The sequence below is a fragment of the Brachypodium distachyon genome, chromosome 4, assembly GCF_000005505.3.
Source record: "Brachypodium distachyon strain Bd21 chromosome 4, Brachypodium_distachyon_v3.0, whole genome shotgun sequence".
Lineage (NCBI taxonomy): Eukaryota > Viridiplantae > Streptophyta > Magnoliopsida > Poales > Poaceae > Brachypodium > Brachypodium distachyon.
In genome coordinates, this window is record NC_016134.3 from 14,443,783 (window position 1) to 14,463,645 (window position 19,863).

Here is a 19,863-nt window from a genome sequence, read left to right on the forward strand (position 1 = left end):
TCAATCTGCTCATGTGTCCTACTGCTAACGATATCCCCTCCTTTTGTTACAGGGACCGTATCTGGTCCAATTCGATCTCACAACCCAGCCGCATTTACCGAGAGCTCCCCTCATTTGGCCCCGTTTCGGACTGTACATATGTGATTTTCTTCAACTACGAACGACAGGATTTCTACCGCCAAAGCCCCCCAAGCCGGAGTGTCTTGGATCAGCGTGCCGCATTAGCTGGTCAAATGCCACCTTAAAGAACCTTGCATGATCACTTTTATAAAAGAAAAATATAATATGAAGTTTAGTAATTTTAGAACTAACTTTGACATTTCTTTAGTGATATTAGGACCAACCGTTAAGAACCTGAACCGATACTCACACCGGTCCGGTTTTTTAAACGATCACGCGCGAAGAAGGGCGCGTGGGCGAGGGTACGCACAGGAGTCACGGGGCGGCGGTGGCCCGTCGGAGCAGGAGTGGCGCAGGCAGGAACGAGGGGGCACGGGATCAGCGGCCAGCAGGAGCGCGTCCGTGACCGGGGACGGCAGAGGCGGCACGGCGCCCAAAAGTGCTGACGGCATATGGGGGTTAGTCTTCGGTTGAGAAAAGATTAGTCACCGACATTTGTGACCCACGCGTCAATCAGATCTATAGACAAGCATAGAGAACCTGCTATAGAAAGCAGGAAGCCTGTTTGGCGTTCGCTCACCACTTCCACAATGGGCGGACGAAGGAGCCTCTACGAGGCACTGCCTCCTCACCCGACTCCTCCCTTCCCCGTCTTCCTCCTCCCCGACCCCTCCTCTCTCTCCCTCGTGCGCTGCTCCTCCCCGACCCCTCCTCTCTCCCTTCCCCACGCCTGCCTCACCGCCCACCGCGCCGCCGCGGCACCTTTGTCTCCCAGCGTCGCGGCCGCCCCTTCGTCCCCCAGCACCGCCACCGTGGCACCTCCTACGCGTCGCCAGGAAGCAGCCGGATCGGGGCGGCACGCCTCCTCCTCCGCCCGGATCTGGCAACCTTGCTGCCGATGCGCCACCGTGGCGGCTCGCCGGAGCGGCGCTCGTCACGGTAAGTGGGAGTAAGATAAAAAAACATAAAAATAAAAAGCTCGATTTTTTCTAAAAGCCAACTAATTTTTTAAAAAATAAAAAAGTTACCAAGAGAGGCAAAAAAAAAACTTTTTTGGGCTGTCCACGAAAAAATCTTCTTTCTCATGTAGTCCTGTTTATACCACACCGGACTCGGACAAACGGAACGAGGGCGAGCCCGAGTCGGAGATCGATCGAGAACCCGAGGGCCGGTGAAGGCGTCATATATTATGGACGATTCCCCTCCGTCCGTCAAACCAGACAACCAGCCGCGCTCCCATACGCCAATCGAATTCGATTCAGCCATCCCGGCCGCAACTAACCAATCTAATGGAGTCCTCTTCGCCGCCGGCGGTCGTGGAAGCGGCGGCCCCTGAGCCCAAGAAAAAGAGGCGGCTGACGCAGGAGGAGATCGAGTACGCGATGGCCATGGAGAGGAGGCCGCCCTTCCGGCCCCCCGGCCTCGACCTGTTCGCCCGGCTGAGCGCGCGCGGCCAAGCCGTGCTGGATTTGCTGGCCAGTGCCGCGGAGCATGTCGAGGAGCTGCAGGACGACAGGATGGCATACAAGGAGCGGGTCATCCGGGAGTTCGCCGCCAAGGGCTACGTTGAGGTCACCGACTACGAGGACGATGAGGAGGAGGAAGAAGAGAAGGAGTGGCATCGCGATATGATCTTTGACGAGGAGGAGGAGGAGGAAGAGAAGGAGAAAGACGACGAGTGATTTTTTTTATACGATGTCGTAGGATTATTTCGTTTATTTTCTTCGCCACCTGGAAATTGCCAGTTCCTAGTCTTTATTCTTTACGTACTTCGTAGTTTATTTCAGACGCGATGTTGTGGGATTATTTCGGGAGTACACAGTACAGTATTGGACTGGGGGATTTGTGATCATAACAGAACAAAACGAGCAGAACAAGTCGCGCACATAGTATCCAACATGTACATCTCGATTTTTTCTACAGTACAATTTTTCGAAAATACCAAAAAAAACATCTGTGAGAATGGGACCATGTTAGCCCGGGTGCATCTCTCAGTTCCATAGTACGACATTAGCACATGCGTCGAAATTTACAAAAAAAATAAAAATACAGAGAATCAAAATGAGCTTCTCCCAGAATAAAAAGTTCATTTTGGCACTTGCTACTTTCATCTTTTACAAAGTCCACTCTAAAGAAGTCCAAATGACAGCATAACGACCTTCATGCTGTTCCCTTTGGTTTTGGAGCGAGGATGCCAAGTCCACCCATGAAAGGCCTTAGCGGCTCCGGAATCAGCACGGTTCCATCCTCTTGCTGAAAATTCTCTAGGATGGATATAATCAAGCGAGGAACAGCTACTGCTGTCGCATTGAGAGTGTGGACAAACTGTGTTGGGCCAGAGCTGCCCCCCTTCCCTTTCTTAGCGTTTGTCGCCGGTGGAGGCTCTGAGGGTGCTGGACGGAACCGGATGCCAAGCCGCCTGCTCTGGTAGTCCGTGCAGTTTGACGCACTCGAGATCTGCATGTTTCCATGTGGAACCATCAGCAAGATTGCTCAAATGGATAGAAGTTATAGAGGGAACAAGAAATACTTGTTGCTTACCTCACCATACCGATCTAGACCTGGCATCCATGCCTCGATGTCATACTTTCTGTAGGCTGGCGCGCCCAAATCCCCTGTTGCCATATCCAAAGTTCTGCAGTAGAGGAGAATATTGTTATGGTCTTGGCTTGTTTATGACTTGGATATTCAGAAGAAGATCAGAAATACTTGAAATGGAGTCCAAGTGATGCATAAAGATCCTCTTCAATGGTAATAAGTTCTTCATGGTACTTGTCACTTTCCTCTGGCCGACAGAATATGAACATCTCAACCTTGCTAAATTGATGTACTCGGTACAGACCCCTATTCATGTTAAATTGACTGAATCAGCATCTTTACAAAAGACTGTAAAAGCTCATGAAGTAATTTAACGGTCAACCAACAAACTGGGACACATTCATACAGCAAACTATGATGAAACTTCGAAATAAATCAATAATATACTCAACAATTCTAAAGACAGTCTTTAAGGGGAGAAGAGAGCAGAGGTACCTAGTGGCAGCACCTGCAGCACCAGCTTCTGTGCGAAAACAGTGCGAATAGGCAACATATTTTAGAGGTAAATCAGAATCAAGAAGTATAGAGTTCATATGGATGCCACCAACAGGAATTTCAGCAGTGCCTATGAGGCACTGATCACTGTTATCAATTGAATAGACCTACAGAAGCATGCCGAAGGGAATGAAGTCAATCAACTACCGAAATAAATGTTTCTTTTATGTGACAACATCGGTAAATAAATTATAAAATCAGAAACCATGTATGGGTAATGAGATGACAAATGTATTACTTCCCTCCGTCCCAAAATAAGTGACATGGATTTCTATAAATTCTTATACAACTCTACGTCACTTATTTCGGGACGGAGGGAGTATCTGATTCTGCATAATATTTGAGGTACCACTATAACATGCCACAAGGCACCAAAACACACATACTAGAGAAATTACACTTCTATCGCTCGAACAAATGTGCATATAAGAACCTGGTAATACAGCCAGTTCTAAATCTCCTAACATCTTCATCCAGGTTGTAAACTATTCCCTCCGTTCCAGGGAGTATGTAGTATGTAATAATCTTGCCTGCTATACTTCAACTAAACCTTTTCTATCACAATACATTTGTAATCATTTTAATGAGCAGGATGCGGAGATAAGTGATTGTGCAAGGAAACCAAGAAAAACTATGTTACAAGGGAACTCCATACCTGAGTATTTTGGGCCCTTGGCTGGAAGCCACATCTCTCAACAACAGATGATCTTACAATCTCCGGAGTTATGAGTGGTGTGAAACCCTTCTTTGAGACCTCTGCAATAGCCCAATTTACAAGGGCCATCTCCAATAAAACAGCTGCATTCTTCAAATAGTAGAACTTTGAACCACTGACCTGAGCAGGACAGACATAATCTTTATCAAAAGAGCAGAACAATTATGGGCACATACTCATATAAGGACTTTGTATTATAAGGCAAAAATTAGAGCCTCTTAGTGAGCATATATTGACTGAATGTCATTTACTTCAAGTATTCCGTTACTGGTAAACATCTCGTTTAATATGTATGTCAACATAAATTTGTCACACTTATACCTCAGAAGCTGCATCAAAGTCAAACAAATCAAGGTCCTTTCCCAGCTGAAGGTGATCTTTGATAGTGAAATCGAAGTTTCTCTGACTTCCTACCTGTGTAAGGTAACGAAAACAAATTATGAATGTTGAAGATACATAAAGAAAAACACAATGACTGAAAGTGTAGTTATAGAGAAATCTAACTACCTCCTTTCTGATGACAGAGTTTTCCTCACCCCCTACGGGAACATCTGGATGTGTGGTATTAGGAATACTTTGTGCTTCTAGTTGAAGCTTATCAGTTAGCTGAACAAGATCCTCTTCTAGCGCAATAAGGCTTTCTTTCAGGTTCTTGCCTACGCCATCCCAAATGAGTAAAAAAGGTTATAAACAGGACAACAGGTGAACTCTATTTGCTCATACTTGAATGTTAGAAAACACTAGTGATAGCTATACCTTCTTCAACAAAGGCTTGTCGCACAGATGGTTCCAGTTTCCCTTTCATCTTGTTAGCAACAGCATTTCTTTCAGCTCGGAGCCGTTCGACCTCCTGCCATCTGCCATAATTAGGAATTGTTGCCATGCTTTTGTTACCACCATATGATAGTCCAGAACAAGAATTGTGTTCAGCTAATGCATGTAAAGATACATGTCTTCAATAGCACGGTGGAACTTATAGAACGGAACAGTTTAAAGAGTGATAGAATGTGCACCATGTACTGAAATGTTAATGAACAAGGATCAAGTCCATTGGGGACTTAAAACCTTGCAGATTAATTTGGCTACACAACAAATTGACCAGTGAGCGATTTTAAACCAGTGAGCTTGTCATATTACAGACATGCTAATCATAATTCAATACTGACGGTGGCAAGAGAAACTAAATGTCGTAATATATCACAAGGCGTATCTGGAAGGGCTACACTAAAGCTCAGGATTAGTATGACTGTATGAGTTCCTACACCCTACTTCTAGCTTTCATGGGTGGCCACAAAATACATTGCCATAAATGCAGTATGATGCTACAAAAAATAAGCAAAATAGATGTCCTAAGAAGAGTGATTTTTCATCAATCCTAAGGTGTAAGGAGAATAAATACTACTCTTGCATAATACTTGCATTGATGGGAAACTCCTAGACAAGTTCCTAGGCATATTAACCTTATGGCTACTCAAACATTTCACAACGGAGACACATAAGCAGACATCAAATTAATAAATATGATGAGGTAGAATCTAAATTCTAACTTCATGACTAGCTTTCATCGCCACAAACTAAAAGAGTGCCTGTCCATCAATTATAGGACAATGCAAACAACAACTCTTGCAAATCTCAGCTGGAAGCCTGGAAGTTATAAACCTAGGAGGCTAGGATAGCAACTATCCAATCTGAGAGCAACCAATGCCTAGTAAATCATGCACTACAACCTGATTCTTTGGACAGTGGAACCGTGGAAGCTATCCGTTCCGATGGCTTTAACTCAAACAAATCCAAAGTGCAGCAGTAGCAATAACGGGCCGGTCCCTGACCTTCTGCAGCGCGAGGTACTGGTCGTAGAGCTGGAGGACGACGTCGAGGTTGGCGACGGAGTTCCGGTTCAGTATGTTGGTGGCGACGGTCTCCTTGTTGTCCCGGATCCACTTGAAGTCAATCGCCGCCTTCCACTGCGGCCTCAGGGCACCGGCACCACCAACCGCGCCGGCGCCGCCAGCACCTACATCCAGGCCCACACAGCTCAGACTTCTCTATATCAAAGAGATGCAAGAGTAAGGGATATTGTTTTCTCTTCGGGGTTTAGGGGCTTTTACCTTTCGTCTCGGGCTCGACTGTGGTAGCGGCGGCGGCGGAGGCGGAGGAGAGGAAGCGGAGAGGGTGGCGGCGGAGGAGGGAGAAGGTTAGGCTCCGGAGCGGGGAAAGGGACGGGGTGGTAGCGGCGGCGGAGGAGAGGTACCGGCCGCAGGTCAGCATCTCGCCGGAGAGGTGGTGCTGGGGGCTGGCCGGCGGGCGGCGGATAGGTGGGGATAAGAGAGAGCCTTGCGACAACCTTCGTGTGGCCGTCCAGATGAGGCCGTTCCGGGCGATATCAGCCGTCTGATCGGGTCACTTGGCTTAGATAGTCAAATACTGCAACTGCAAATTTGTCAGGGAAAATTCACGTGAAAATGACTATTTTAAAAGTCCTAGGAGTAGTACAAATAAACGTTGTCTAAGATCTGTACAGAATCATTTTGTGATTCATGAGTTAGTATGGTTTTGATTATCATCCATGTTGCATGAGCTATGGCTCCCCTTGGATGGCACTGTGCAAAACAACGAAATGCTGATTTTTCTTAGTGTGATGAATGGTAATAGAGAATCTAGTTCTGCAGGCGAGCTTCCAAGATTAAACATTCATATACTCCTTCCGTTTAATAAAAGATGTTTCAAGTTTGTCAAAATTTGAATGTATGTAGATATGACTTAGTGTATAGATGCATTCAAATTTAGTCAAAGTTAAATGAACTGGTAATACAATTGCAGTTCTTCATTGAGACGAGCCATATTTTTACGATAGCCTTTCTTGTCGGAAGTCAAAATATGTACACTTTTAATCACTTATTAATACACACAACATGATATCCTAATCTCTTTCTTATCAACAAATCAAAAACTGGAGGCTTTAATCACTTATTAATGCAAGTAATACGATAAAAGATCGTAAATATATCTACATTAAATAGATTAAATAGATGGAAAATATTGATGCATGTCAATATTTGATCAAGATCACCCCCAAATTAAATACATTAAATAGATGGAAAATATCGATGCATGCCAATATTTGATCAAGATCTTCCCCAAATTAAATACTGTAGCTCGAAAGTGTGAGATCCCTCCCCAGAAACGCTGACCAAACGCAACCTCGGATCCACGCGTAGTTGATTCCCTCCCCCCGTCGCTAGCGATTACCCGTCAGCTCCTTCTCCGCGCGCGCGCACTCTCCCGGCGACCACCACCCCGCCTCCGGCATCTTCCTCCGCCTCTCGCGATGGCGCCCCGCGGCGGCGGCCAGACCTACGGCTTCCCCATCTACTGCGCCTCCTGGCTGCCCCTCGCGCACATCCTCAAGCCCTCCCCCTCCGCCGAGGACTCCGCGGACGCGGACGCAGCCTCGTCCTCCTCCTCCCCGCCTCCCATGGTGGCGCTCGGAGGCGGCGGCGGCGAGGGCAGGAGCGGCGTGCCCAACGCGCTGGTCGTCGCGGCGCTCGACCCCGCCGCGGCGACGCCGGCGCTCTCCCCGGAGCCGGTGAGCGATCCGTCCCTCCTTTGCTCTCTGGATTCGCCAGATCCAGCGCGGATCGAGAGAGAGGTTTAGAGTGTTGATTTGACGCCGTTGATTGTGGTGATGGTGGGGGTGCAGGTGTTTAGGCTGGGCACGGAGGACCAGGTGCCGTACCGGATGACTGTCCACCCCCGCGGCGACGGCGTCCTCTGCGCCTTCCCCAAGGGCTGCAGGTACTTGGTTACTGGATCAAATATGTGGGTTTTGTGTGCACATTTTCGGTACTGCCTCTGATGCCTGCTGTGTCATATGACCGGTGCTGAAATTTGATTAGCCCAAAGTGTTCATAATGTCATCCCAGCAAAAAAATGTGTCCATAATGTGTGAAGTTTGGTGTTGCTCTCTGGGTTAAATTCGGTCTAAGTAGTTTGCTGCATGATTGTTCAACACTGTTAGTTTTAGTTTCTTCTAACCAGCACAAGTGTGTGTCATTGTTCCAATATAGTGGCCATGTTACATTTTTCGAAAACACAGAAACTAACAGTTCAAACTATATTATTACAGCAACCAAAAGACCTCAACACACCCAGCACAGTTTTACACTTTGTAGACGCCCAACGCCAACATGTGATCGTCATCAGTAGACACAGCCAGGGTAATGCTGGAACCTTGCGCACGCACCAGGGCACAAGCTTTCTGCATCAGCTGCATGGTTTCTTTGTCGCCCCCCTTCTGCAAACCTGTCCAATACAACAGAAGAGAACATATTGAAAACACCAGATCAAAAGGAGGCTTGACAAACTTCTCAAAAACTGCCCTCCGCAAATAGCAGCTACGCGAAGCACATAAAACCTATCTCCATGAGGCAGGAAAGCATGGAACCAAGCAAATCAGTGCCACGAATAGTTAGGACACAGGCAGTGTTGAACAGAGATCCTGCTGTCGCCAAATGACTCTAGCCATGGGACAAGCAAAGAATACGTGTTGAGCAGTTTCAATCTGATCACAGTAGACACAAGTAGGGTTCCCAGGTCATCGCTTCTTCCTCATATTATCCCTTGTCAGAATAGCATCCTGGAACAATTGCCACATAAAAAAAATAGATTTCAAGAGGAAGCCTGGCTTTCCAGATCCACTTATTATGAGCACCAAAAGATTCTCTTTCCAATCACTTATACATGGATTTAGTGGAGAAAATAGAAGACTTGCCAAGGGACCAGTAAACCTCATCACCGTCAGGAGACAGCTGAACAGTGTTCAATTCATGCAACACCTGATTCCGCTGCTGTAACAACAGAGGGGTCAGCCTGCCCTAGAGGTCAAAGCATCATTTATAGCATGAACATCTTTAACTGAGCAATGCTGCAAAGTGCAGATGATACACAAATCAGGGAACCTTTCACATAAGGGGGATTCCTCAAACCAAGGATAATACCAGAATTGCACAAGCTAACCAGCTCTCATCTTAACTTTTCTCCCAGCGACATAAGCAGATCTAGCAAGTGGCCATACATGATGATGGCATTCTCGTAATCATACGAGAATCACATCTTGCTATTATGCTTTATAAGTGTTGCTGTAAGCCGTAAGTGAATCTGTTTGATCTGAAACCATTTAGAAACCACTATTTGCTGGACTTGTCTCATTGGCCTTATCAGCAAGTAGTGGGCTTGTTGAGTTTTTAATGCAGGTGAATTGTTCCCTGGTATCTTCTTGCTGTGAACATGTTCCTGTTATATTGTCTCAATCATCTTAAACTATATGCACTGCTTGATTTAGCTTCATTGTTTTGCATTTCAGAATTTTAACCATTTGCCACTTGTATAGGTTGTTACGGTGGGAACCACCAGAAGGAGAGGAGCCACACAAAGTAGTTTTGAGATCGGACCAGGAGGAAGCTTTACTGAAGCTAAACGATGTTGGCTTACAGTTGGCTGTGTCATTCAGTGGAGAGGGTTCAATACTTGCGACAGGTGGTGAGGTAAAGGAATGATATATAGCTTTCTTTGTCATGGGATAATATTCCCATTTGTATGCATTTTGTTTTTACATATTATTTCCTTTTTGTTTTGCCAATTCAAGATGTTATTGGTGATCAAGGTGTTATTTTGGCTGATAACGTATTCGCGGCCACCTTGTTTCTTCACTAAGTTGCTTTATTTTCTCTGGTAGTCAGGAGATGCACAAGCTAGGTACTTCGAATTTCGAAACATGACATATCATGAATGAGATATGGTAGCTGTTGGTGTAGAAGCAAACTTTTATACTTAATGACTTCATGCAGAAACCAATGTAATACTCCCTCCGTCCAACAAAGGATGTCTCAAATTTGACTAAATTTGAATGCATCTATGCACTAAGTCATGTCTAGATACATCCAAATTTTGACAAACTTGAGACATCTTTTGTTGGACGGAGGGAGTATATGGATATCTTGAGGAAAAATTTGAGTATGTACTGTAGCCAGCCAATTAGTAACTCAATCTTGCAACTTAACAAGCGTTTCACAATATTGACAACCACACTTATGGTTATGGTGATCCATATGGTGATAAGTCTCTGAGGCGGACATAGATTTTTTTTTGCTGGTTCATGATTAGTATGCTACAGAAATGTTTGGCAACAATATACAACTAGTTTCTGTGATAAGTACACAAATTATTACAGTTAAACATATGGATAGATGAAATGAATGTTTTAGTATTCCCATGACGCACTTGCTTTGTATGTTTTTATACATTACAGTGCTGTCGGTCTCCATTATTTAGTTAAGAACAAGTCTAAACTTATAGCTTCTACCAATCATTTCTTGCAGGCGAAAAATTCCTGCATATCTATTTCTTACTTTTGTATTTGAGAACAATTATAAAGCAATTCTGGATTTTATTTCATTTAGTTCATAAATTTGCACGTATTGATATAGTCATGCACTTATGTTTGGAGGATTAGTTAATTAACTGATATGGTTTTGCTCCTTTTAGTGAGCTTTTCTGTAGCAGTTTGAACTTACAACATTTATGATTATTAAGCATGTTAAATAGTCTATTTCTACTGTACAGGATGGGCATTTAAGGGTCTTCAAATGGCCTGCCATGGATACCGTTATTGAAGAACCTGATACTAAAACATCTGTTAAGGATCTTAGTTTCAGGTGCCACTTCAACTTTCTCTTTCCACTTGGATATTGATTGTATGATACTGATGGATTCACTCTGGTTTTGGACATGCTTTAGTTCCGATGAGAAGTTTTTAGCTGTCAATAGGAGCAGTGGCCCATCTAGAGTGTGGGATTTGAAGACATCCGAAGCTGTAGCTAATCTGCCAAGAGAAGCGGTGAGTGATATTACTTCTATGATTTTCATTGACTTGGTCTTTGTTCCAAGCGAGTTTCTGACTTGTACATTTCCAGGGAGAAAATTTTGGCTTCTGCAGATTTTCTAATAAGCCTGACAACAGTCAGATCCTCTTTGTGACAGCAATGCAAGGTGACATCAAGATTTGAGTTCACTCTGTTATGAATAGAATTATGTGGTGAACTTGAAGCCTGACATTTAGAGAGTACTCTGCTGCTTAGGTGATTATGGAAAAATAATATCTTGGAATACTACCTCCTGGACGAGAACTGGATCGAAAAAGATTACTCGTGAGGCAATTTCAGCTTTTGCTGTCTCTCCTGATGGTACACTTCTTGCAATGTGAGTGATGAACAATCATATTGACAGCTTATTGCATTTGTAGCATTAAGCTTACGGTCAACAAGGCTGTTTGTTTCCTTGGAAGTCTACTTATTTGCCTTTGCATGTCCAGTGGAACTGTTGAGGGAAGCGTCAGTGTACTAGGTTCAAAAGACATGCGAGTGCTTGTAACAGTTAAAAAGGCACATCTTGGCATTGTTACTACATTGGCTTTCTCTCAAGATTCAAGGTCAGTACCTGTACTCTCAGTCTGCTTTAGTTGACGAATTCTACATCTATGATCTCTCACTGCTGCTATTCTATATTATATTATATCAGGACCTTGCTGTCTACTTCCTTCGACTCAACTGCAAGGGTGACATCAATTGGATCCCCAACGAGTAATGGTAGGTCACTCACATCAGTCCTCTACTTGTATACTTGCCAATTGTTGCGAGGATCCTGAAGTGTGCTGCTTGTTTTCTGACAGGTATAAGCCTATGGTCCATGATACTAGCTATTATACTCGCAGTTTTGGTATATTACTGTATGCAGCACAAAGAAGATCTCTTGGCAATGTTGCCACTATGAAACGAAAATGTTCAGCCTCTACTGATATCTCACTGCTTTCCTCTGTGATTATCTAATCTCCTACTGGAGATAAATGCTCAACGTGTCAGAGCTAGAGCAATTTTTGTATTTAGATAAGGAAACAAAGTATCATGTCACGCTAGAATGAAAAGGGCCATTTTGTCTGGGTTTTGTAAAATTGATGGCCATATGTGAGTTATATATCCTTAAGCCTCTCCAGTTTTATGTTCTATCCTCCTGCTGCCAGGCCTCGTAGAGGAAGTCCAATGTAAGAGATCGGGACCAGGCTATGATGTATATTTTTATTCTAAAAAAAAAGGCTGTGATGTATATTTATTAAGTACAACCGTATGAAGAATAATGAGAGCCTTCTCTAATACATTCTGTGGTGACCAATCTTTGTCTTGTATGGTAACAACATACTCAAATTTGTTGGTATGTAATGTGACTAAACGCATGTATCGGCATCTATTATCTATTATAATATATTAAATTGAAATCGGTGGTGATGGGTGGGTGCCGTTGGTCGGTGTTGGTTGGTCAATTTCGTTAAAATTACAATCAATATGCCACTGTTTCTTATTTTCTTTTTCTCCCGTCTTATTCACGATTTCAGTAGCAGAAATTCTACGGTTTAAATTTACCGAAAGTTATCGTACGGTCCAAATTTGTCACAACATAATACGAACGGTCCTAAAATAAATCAATCTCCTTAGCATGAAATCCAAAATTCTTCGTATCCATCTCAGTATGGAAATCAATCCGAACCCAAACAAAAAATCTCGGTATCAATCTCAGTATGGAAATCAATCCAATCGAAAAATCAATGTCCAGACTTCGCCTCCACCGGCTCGTGCTTGATATACTTTCTGTTGTTTCGTAGCATCGCACAGGTTCTTTTGCTAATATCTTTTATTCTGGTTGGCTATTTTTTATGTAGAGCATATGCAGACGCGCTGTGGTCAGCACTGTTAACTTGTTCAGACTTCTAGTAATCCACACTGAAGAAGCGAAGGGATATTTCTTTTTTCCTCCTGCGAGCAAGGGTCTTGTCCATGAGACCATGACAAGAAACAGCTATTTTGAAGACAAGGTGTCAATGTCCCATGAATTCATCCTAAACCTAAAAAAAACTTGTGAAAGCTGCCCCCAATCAAATCACGCTTCCCGGCTGCTCCAATCCCATCTTTTCAAGGTGCTTGCTTTCTACTCCATCTCTCGCACGCTTGACACTCACACATCTCACTTGATGACCAACAATGACTAGCAACAAATTCTTGTTCAAAAATAACTGGTGCACACTGCTTTCCAAGGTGACATGGACTGATTGCCGACCTTGCCTCCTGCTGCTTTGTCACTCACCCTATTTAGCATTGCAAAAGGAAGCATCATTTTTAATGCAGTGTTAGTAGCAAGATGGTGACAAGACAAAAGTAGGTGGCCTGTCCCTGGAACTTCCTTGAGAATCCTGACCTCAGGTAGCGAATTTCTATTGTACTTTGTTATCAGAATCTAATAAAATTTGTATGCTTTTCTTTGAGTGAAGAGAACTGGAATAGGATCAGGTTCGTTTTGGATAGGAGCACAACAGATGCCCAAGCACTTTGCAAGTCTCAATTGGATTGAAATGTGCTGGAGATTGAAATAGTACCTGCTTTACTAGTTTGGGACCTGACATGATGATCATGAGCCTTCAAAAGGGTGATCTGCAACTCTGAACCATAGCCCTGAGAACAGCATACCATGATTTGGAAGATCCAAAGAAACAAGAAAGATGGTGAACAGAACACAATATTTTAGGCTCATGCCATGAACCACGATGAACATGCACCGGCGATCTCCATATATTTTAGATGGTTATATATCTCACAATCTCTCATACAAAAACACAACTTTCTCTGTCAGTAATTCTTATTTACAATTCCTGACATGTTTGCAGTGTATGCACAAGCTCACGCTCTTCACTCCCAAAACCGCAACCTTTGATCACATCAGAAATCAAGCAAGCATCATCATCAATTCAACATTCATCCTGCAGCAATTCACCGTGGCGTCTCGTCGGCGTTGTTGGCCCCGGTGGCGGCCGGCTGCCCTGACCTCGCTGGCAGAAGCGCGCTGCCGAACGACATCGACCTGCCGCTGCGGCCTACGCCGACCATCTCCAACGCCTCCGACAGCTTGAGCACTCCGCTGACCTTCAACAGGCCCATTTCCCCCTCGCGCCCGCTGTTAGACGCCGGCTCTCGGAGGAGCGAGACCTCCGGCCAGGGCGCCCGCCTCGGGAGCGCCACCATGGACACGGCCCGCCTGACCGCAGCCGGCTCACGCAATCCGCCCTCGTCCTCCTCAGCGCCGGCGCCACCACCCACGGCAGGATCCGCCGCCGCCGCGGGTGCTGCCTCGCCATCGATCCCCGCGGAGGACGGAGCAGTGGCGGCGGGGGCGGGCTTGGCGGTGACTGGGGCGCGGCAGAGCGGGCAGTTGACGTGGGCGCGGAGCCAGACGTCGATGCAGCCCCTGTGGAACGCGTGGCCGCAGCGGGGCAGCAGGCGCAGCGTCTCCCCGTCGCGGAACTCCGCCAGGCACACTGCGCACCCGTCGTCGTCCCCGCCGAGGAGTTGCTGCCCCACGCGGCGGCACTTGCCGGAGTCGTACACCAGCGCCGTGATGGCCGCGATGGCGCGCTCGTCCAGCCCCACGGTCCGGATGTACCACACGTGGTGCACCCCGCCATCCCCTTCTTCCCCCTCCGACAACGCCAGCGGCGGCGCCGTGCCCGCCTCCGCGTTGCCGAGGTGCTGGGTCAGCGGTGCGGCCGCGCTCTGTCTCTGGCGGCGGCGGCGGAGGAGGTGGCAGACGAGGAGGATGACCAACAAAAGCGCGGAGGCTGCGAGGACGGAAGCCGAGAGCGCGATGAGCGGGGTGGGGAGGCGGGAGGAGGAAGAAGACCTGAGGTGCACGGTGGCGGCCGGCGGCGGGAGAGGAGCGCAGAGGCCGTGGTGCGCGCAGCGGTCCGTGCAGCGGGAGGCGCACGCGAAGTGGTCCGGAGGGAACGGGACCTCCGGGACGGCGACGTGGTCCCGCAGCGGCTCCGGCCTGGGTTTCGGCGGCTTCGGCTTCGGGGGCTTCGGCTTCGGGTTGGGGCCCGGGAGGGGGTGCTCCGGCGGCGGCATGGGGTTGGTCGGTTGTTTGGAGAAGCGGAGAAGGGGAGGGGATCGGTGGCGCGCGGCTGAGGGGGACGCGGTTTGGGTTTATGTGTGTGCGACTGCGGACCAAGGTGTGTGGTGAGAGAGGGAAGGAAGGTGAAAGGCGGTGGTGAGTCGTGACTCGTGAGGCTAGACTTGTCGTGGAAGGGATGACCGGCCAGAAAGCAGTCACGTTAACATCTCCGTGGATTTTTATGGAGATTTTTTAGGAGCGCAGGACGAAAAAAGAAGCGACAGTCTGTGATTCACTTACTCTGGCACTTAAAGAGGAAGAAATTTAACATGGAAAACACTAAAACAATTTCTTCATGGTAAATTGACTCATATTTACATACACAACTATAAATGTATCGTTCGACAACTTTTTAACCGATTCACAATTATACCACAAATAAAACAAATCCTGAAATACGGAATAGAAGAACTACACAAGATTTGAACTAAGAACGTGGTCTAGTAAAAATGGAAGAAATGTCTCAACTTAATTATACCTGGCGCATACTGCAATGATGATGTTGTATACCTACTTCTGAAGTTTAAGAAATATCTCAACTTTTCGTAATAGCTTATATACCAATTTTTCTTAATTGTTCGTGTCGTCATGAGAAATTGAACTGTCGCATTGCATTCGTGTTACCTGAAAATTATAGCCCATAGAATGAGTTCAATTAGAAAACCGTGATTCATTCGACAAAAATAAGCAAACAAATAATGTGAACCATAAATTGCATACATTAGTTTCTCGTGAAATGTCGCATTATCAGCTCTGAACATAAAACTAGTTGATAATATGTAAGCCATAAATTGCATATAATAGATCTCATGCAATATCGTAGACATATCGGATCTGGACACGAAACTAGTTAATTCAGATTTGTACTGTTGGCGACAAAAGTTTATTTGAGAATCTTGTAACACAACAAAAACACATGTAAAGTTTGACTTAAAAACCCTGATGTCCTTAGGCATCGATTGCACTAGAGAATTGAGCTGGGACCATGAGCGGGACAGCTCCCGCCTTTCAGTTTTCCGATGACCCTGTATTTCAGCTTTGCGTCCTTAGACATCAATTTGGCCTGTAAAATTAAGCTGGGACCAAAAGTGGAACCGCTCCCGCATTTCGCGTTTCCGAAGGCGTTACGCTTCGGATTTGCTAGAAGTCACAAAGATAATAGAAGTCAAAACTAATCAAAACATTGAATTGGTAATTTGACTTGTGATTATATACACAACTACAAATGTATCACCCCACAACTGTTTAACATGTCCAGAATCATACCAGAAAGAAAATAGATCCCAATATATGGAATTGCGTGTGTAGGGCTACGAGGGAGGTGGATGCGAATGGGTCCGTATGGAATGAGACCTCCGGGACAGCATGTTCTCGCAACGGCTTTGCCCTGGGTTTCCGGGGCTTGCGTATGGGTCCCGAGAATGCTTCGGTGGCGAAATGGTGAGTCATGAGGCTCGACTTGTCGTGTAAGGAATGACTGGGCCAAAAGGAGTCACATTTACATCTCCGTCGATTTTATGGAGAATTTTTTTATGAGCGTAGGATGCAAAACAGAACTGAGAGGATACGATTCAGTTGTTCGCGCCACTAGCATCTTCATAAGAATAGTTACATAGTAATGAGTAGAATATATGTGTCACCATTAAATTTGTGTTCCTCATGCAATTTGGTTCTTAAATCTTCAAAAATGTTTATTTATGACATCAAATTTTTAAGCACTCTATACAGCCTAGGCATACATATTTTGGTAACGTCATGCATCTGATTATGGGACATTACAAGCTTGATGACTAACCGTGAATTAAGAAAAGTGATGAGTGTATCCGTTAAAGTTGCGACCTCGGTGATTTAAACCGTGTGAAGATAAAACCATGCATCCTGAATACTAGATCAAACCTTGGTTTTCTCATTTTCTTTAATTTTTTTGTCTTTTAATAATTTATTTTCTCTGCCCTCGATTTGTCGACTTGATGAACGGAAGGGATGACCGGCCCAAAAGCAGTCACGTTTGCATCTCGGTGGATTGTATGGAGATTTCTTCACAAGCGTAGGATGCAACAAAACTGAGAGGTTATGATTGACTTGCTCGCAGCACTAGCACTTTAGTTACTTTGTAATTAGTAAAATACAAGCTTAGTCATTGTGTAGTCCGTGTAATCTAGTCCTCAATTTTTGAAAATGTTCATTTGGGTCATAAAAAATTTAAAATACGGTGCATCAAACTCCTATGCAGTGGTGTACGTATTTTGATAAAGTCGTATCTAACTAACGGGGCATTACAAGTTTGATGACTAACCGTTCATTAAGAAGAGTGGTGATTATCCATTAAAGATACGAGCTCGGTGATTCAAAATCTGAGTGTGTTAAGTTAAAACGACACACCCTGACCACTGGACCAAACCTTGATCCGCTTCTTTTCTTTAATTGTTTTGCTCATTTTTTTATCTGGTAATTGGCTGATTTTTAGTTAGAAATATGTTGATTTCTCGACCGTTGGATTTGATTTGTGCTTTAAGATTCGAAACGGATGATGAAAAATATATATGATAAAATGAGATCTAAAACTCAATGACTTTGATTCATGAACTTAGATTTAACCATTTTGCTTAAAAACCAGTCAACTTAATTATTAGATATACCACGCCCTTCTCTCTCTCTTCTCTCTCTCCTTGTTGCAACCTTTCTTTCGTTTCAATTCGTATTGCCAGCACTGTATATGTCACCCAACTCAGATGTTTGAAGGCATGCTGGCAAATTGGTCGATCAGGCCTTCCTCTGAACTTGCGCCTGCCTCGACTGTTTGCACCATTGGTCACCATCCTGCTTATCGAAACCTTGTTAAAACAACCGCTTCACATGGCAACATTCGGAGATCCATGCGCCGGTGTGACTTGTCCCCACCATCCAATCGCCACACATCTATCCATTCAGAAACCCTAAGACATGCTTGAATTGTTGTATTTTCTTTTCTAACAGAAGTTGGTATTTAGTTCAACTTTCCCGCATCCTTCACAAAAAATATAGCGATCCAGGCAAGATCTAAACACACATAACTCTTATTCCCTCCGTCAGAAACTATCTGATTCGGATTTATCTAAATTTACATGTATCTATACACTAAAACGTGTCAATAATAATTTATTTCCGGACAGAAGAATCAGATCGCACATGGTAAGAGCTAGGAAGGAACGATCAGAACTACCCGGATTCCGGTTGCTTTTACAGCCCCCGCGCGTGAAAGAAAAAACGGAAACGTTGATTTCGACAGACCTGCCGCGTGATATGGTGCTGTGAGAAATTGCCGATCGGTCGACGTGGCCTTCCACCAGCCGTTGGCTTTGTGGACGTGCGAAACAAGCTTTGGGAGTTTAGGACATGAGTGCTGCCGACTACTAGAACCACTACCGATTGACGGGCATGGATAGATAGATGGGCATGGGTTGTTGTTGGGTGGTCGTTGCCACCGGCCGAGCGACAACAAAGCCTAATACGACCGTCTTCAATTTCTTGCTTGTGACGACAAAGAAAGCTCCGCCGGCCGGCCGCCGTGGACGATCGGTTCTCATCCATGTCCCTCACTCCCATTTGCACCACGGGGTCAAGCACGGACGTACGAACTCTTCTGTCTCGTTACTCAAATTTATCTAAATATGAATATATTTATTTAAAAAACATGTAGATAGATACATGTAATATTTCATCACTTGCTACCGGACAGAAAAAGCACTCGTATCTTAGTCCACGCTATATATCAAGGCACCCAGTCGCGGAGACTTGATTTAGTCAACACACAGGATCAGTGTACTCTTGAGAAGTTGAAAAGGAAAAAGGGACGCAGGAAAAATTAAGAAAGAAAGTTTCGATCAAATTTAAAACCTTCCAAACTTTAGCAAAAGATGGCTCACTGCCGGCCGGCCTGCCGGGCTGTTTCAGGCTTTCAGCCCCTGCAGGCACGTACTCGAATTTCATCGTCCCAGGAGTACCTGCAGAGAATACACATCACCAACCGTCTACACAGAAAAATAAAATAAAATAGTTTGTGATTTTGTTGACCCGTAGCAACACGCGGGCACACCCGCTAGTTATATTAATCGGAGGGAGTATCATTGCGCTAATAATTTCTTTTTCTTTTGAGAGAAGAGTACGTAGTATTTCTTCCGTCCCATATCAAGTGCCAAAATACATGTATCTAGACGTTTTTAGGTATAGATACATTCATATTTAAGCAAATTTGAGTCATTTAATGTGGGACGACGGAAGTAGTTAATAAAACTAATTAATTTTTTGGGCAAATTAAAACTAATTAATGATAGTGAAAATAAAGCTTGGGCCTGGCCCAATTGGGTTGGTTGGAAGATGTAGCCCAGTATGCAGAGAAACTCTCACACGGGTTTGATTTCCCTTTCCGTATTATCAAAAAAGAAGATTTCCCTTTCCGAATCCTGATTCCGATCGGTGCCGGTGCAAAGCCCCACTTATTTATACACAGAGACGACGACGCCTCCTCCTCCGTCCAAATCCGCAGTCCCCATCGAAACCTAGGGTTCCAAAGCATCCAAATTCGGCGAAACAAGTCTGCTCGGTCCGGATGGCACCCGACGGGTTCGGATACAGGTACGGCTCTACCATACCCGTACCCGGCGACTACACGACCCTCAACCGCTACCCGTACCCGTGGTCGGGTATGAAATTTTACCATACCCACCACGGGTACGGGTAACCCGCAGGTATTTTTACCCGACCACGCCGGCAGGTTGCAAACGCTTTGGAGCTGACGTCACTACTACAAAACGGTCTATATGCAACGGCACATCAGTAATGGGTCCGGCGCGACTGTTACTGATGAACACAGCGGGCTCTGCCCGTCCCCACCCAGCCATACATCAGTG

The 19,863-nt window shown here is 45.2% G+C and overlaps 4 protein-coding genes across 5 annotated transcripts; 2 read left to right on the plus strand and 2 right to left on the minus strand.

The window, feature by feature from the left end:
• The first annotated feature begins 1,117 nt into the window (after nt 1-1,117).
• LOC106866835 (uncharacterized protein C53C9.2-like) lies at nt 1,118-2,005 on the plus strand. The gene is made up of 2 exons (XM_014902843.2): nt 1,118-1,277; nt 1,313-2,005. The coding sequence occupies exon 2, from the start codon at nt 1,410-1,412 to the stop codon at nt 1,800-1,802; it is 393 nt and encodes a 130-aa protein (XP_014758329.1). The 5' UTR covers nt 1,118-1,277; nt 1,313-1,409; the 3' UTR covers nt 1,803-2,005.
• Nucleotides 2,006-2,059: 54 nt separating this feature from the next.
• Nucleotides 2,060-6,290, minus strand: LOC100838732 (serine--tRNA ligase, chloroplastic/mitochondrial). 2 transcript variants are annotated; one of them, XM_003577322.4, is made up of 10 exons: nt 6,037-6,290; nt 5,758-5,942; nt 4,685-4,778; nt 4,436-4,584; nt 4,250-4,342; nt 3,869-4,048; nt 3,154-3,320; nt 2,830-2,964; nt 2,662-2,755; nt 2,060-2,577 (listed from the first exon to the last, which is right to left on the minus strand). In XM_003577322.4, the coding sequence occupies exons 1-10, from the start codon at nt 6,194-6,196 to the stop codon at nt 2,281-2,283; spliced, it is 1,554 nt and encodes a 517-aa protein (XP_003577370.1). In that variant the 5' UTR covers nt 6,197-6,290; the 3' UTR covers nt 2,060-2,280. The 2 variants fall into 2 exon arrangements, with proteins under 2 accessions (XP_003577370.1, XP_024319092.1); XM_024463324.1 differs by lacking the exon at nt 6,037-6,290 and having other exon boundaries at nt 4,685-4,785; nt 5,758-5,897.
• A 784-nt stretch (nt 6,291-7,074) lies between these two features.
• On the plus strand, nt 7,075-12,151 carry LOC100839035 (SEC12-like protein 2). Its single transcript, XM_003577323.4, has 10 exons — nt 7,075-7,514; nt 7,629-7,723; nt 9,318-9,471; nt 10,550-10,641; nt 10,724-10,823; nt 10,900-10,975; nt 11,065-11,185; nt 11,298-11,414; nt 11,504-11,571; nt 11,655-12,151. Exons 1-10 carry the CDS (start codon nt 7,257-7,259, stop codon nt 11,753-11,755), a joined length of 1,182 nt encoding a protein of 393 aa, XP_003577371.1. The 5' UTR covers nt 7,075-7,256; the 3' UTR covers nt 11,756-12,151.
• A 1,382-nt stretch (nt 12,152-13,533) lies between these two features.
• Nucleotides 13,534-15,069, minus strand: LOC100833107 (E3 ubiquitin-protein ligase Os04g0590900). Its single transcript, XM_014902842.2, has one exon. It carries the CDS (start codon nt 14,926-14,928, stop codon nt 13,798-13,800), a length of 1,131 nt encoding a protein of 376 aa, XP_014758328.1. The 5' UTR covers nt 14,929-15,069; the 3' UTR covers nt 13,534-13,797.
• Between the last annotated feature and the right edge of the window lie 4,794 nt (nt 15,070-19,863).

Bases quoted from the DNA above. Each gene is read 5' to 3' on its own strand.
- LOC106866835 (XM_014902843.2), top strand. From the start codon at position 1,410: ATGGAGTCCTCTTCGCCGCCGGCGGTCGTGGAAGCGGCGGCCCCTGAG.
- LOC100838732 (XM_003577322.4), bottom strand. From the start codon at position 6,196: ATGCTGACCTGCGGCCGGTACCTCTCCTCCGCCGCCGCTACCACCCCG. The intron at 4,585-4,684 runs GTATAGCTATCA...GGGATGGCGTAG, and splicing joins ACAAGCCTTTGTTGAAGAAG to GCAAGAACCTGAAAGAAAGC. The intron at 4,343-4,435 runs GTAGTTAGATTT...TACCTTACACAG, and splicing joins ACTCTGTCATCAGAAAGGAG to GTAGGAAGTCAGAGAAACTT.
- LOC100839035 (XM_003577323.4), top strand. From the start codon at position 7,257: ATGGCGCCCCGCGGCGGCGGCCAGACCTACGGCTTCCCCATCTACTGC. The intron at 9,472-10,549 runs GTAAAGGAATGA...TCTACTGTACAG, and splicing joins TACTTGCGACAGGTGGTGAG to GATGGGCATTTAAGGGTCTT. The intron at 10,824-10,899 runs GTGAGTGATATT...GTACATTTCCAG, and splicing joins CTAATCTGCCAAGAGAAGCG to GGAGAAAATTTTGGCTTCTG.
- LOC100833107 (XM_014902842.2), bottom strand. From the start codon at position 14,928: ATGCCGCCGCCGGAGCACCCCCTCCCGGGCCCCAACCCGAAGCCGAAG.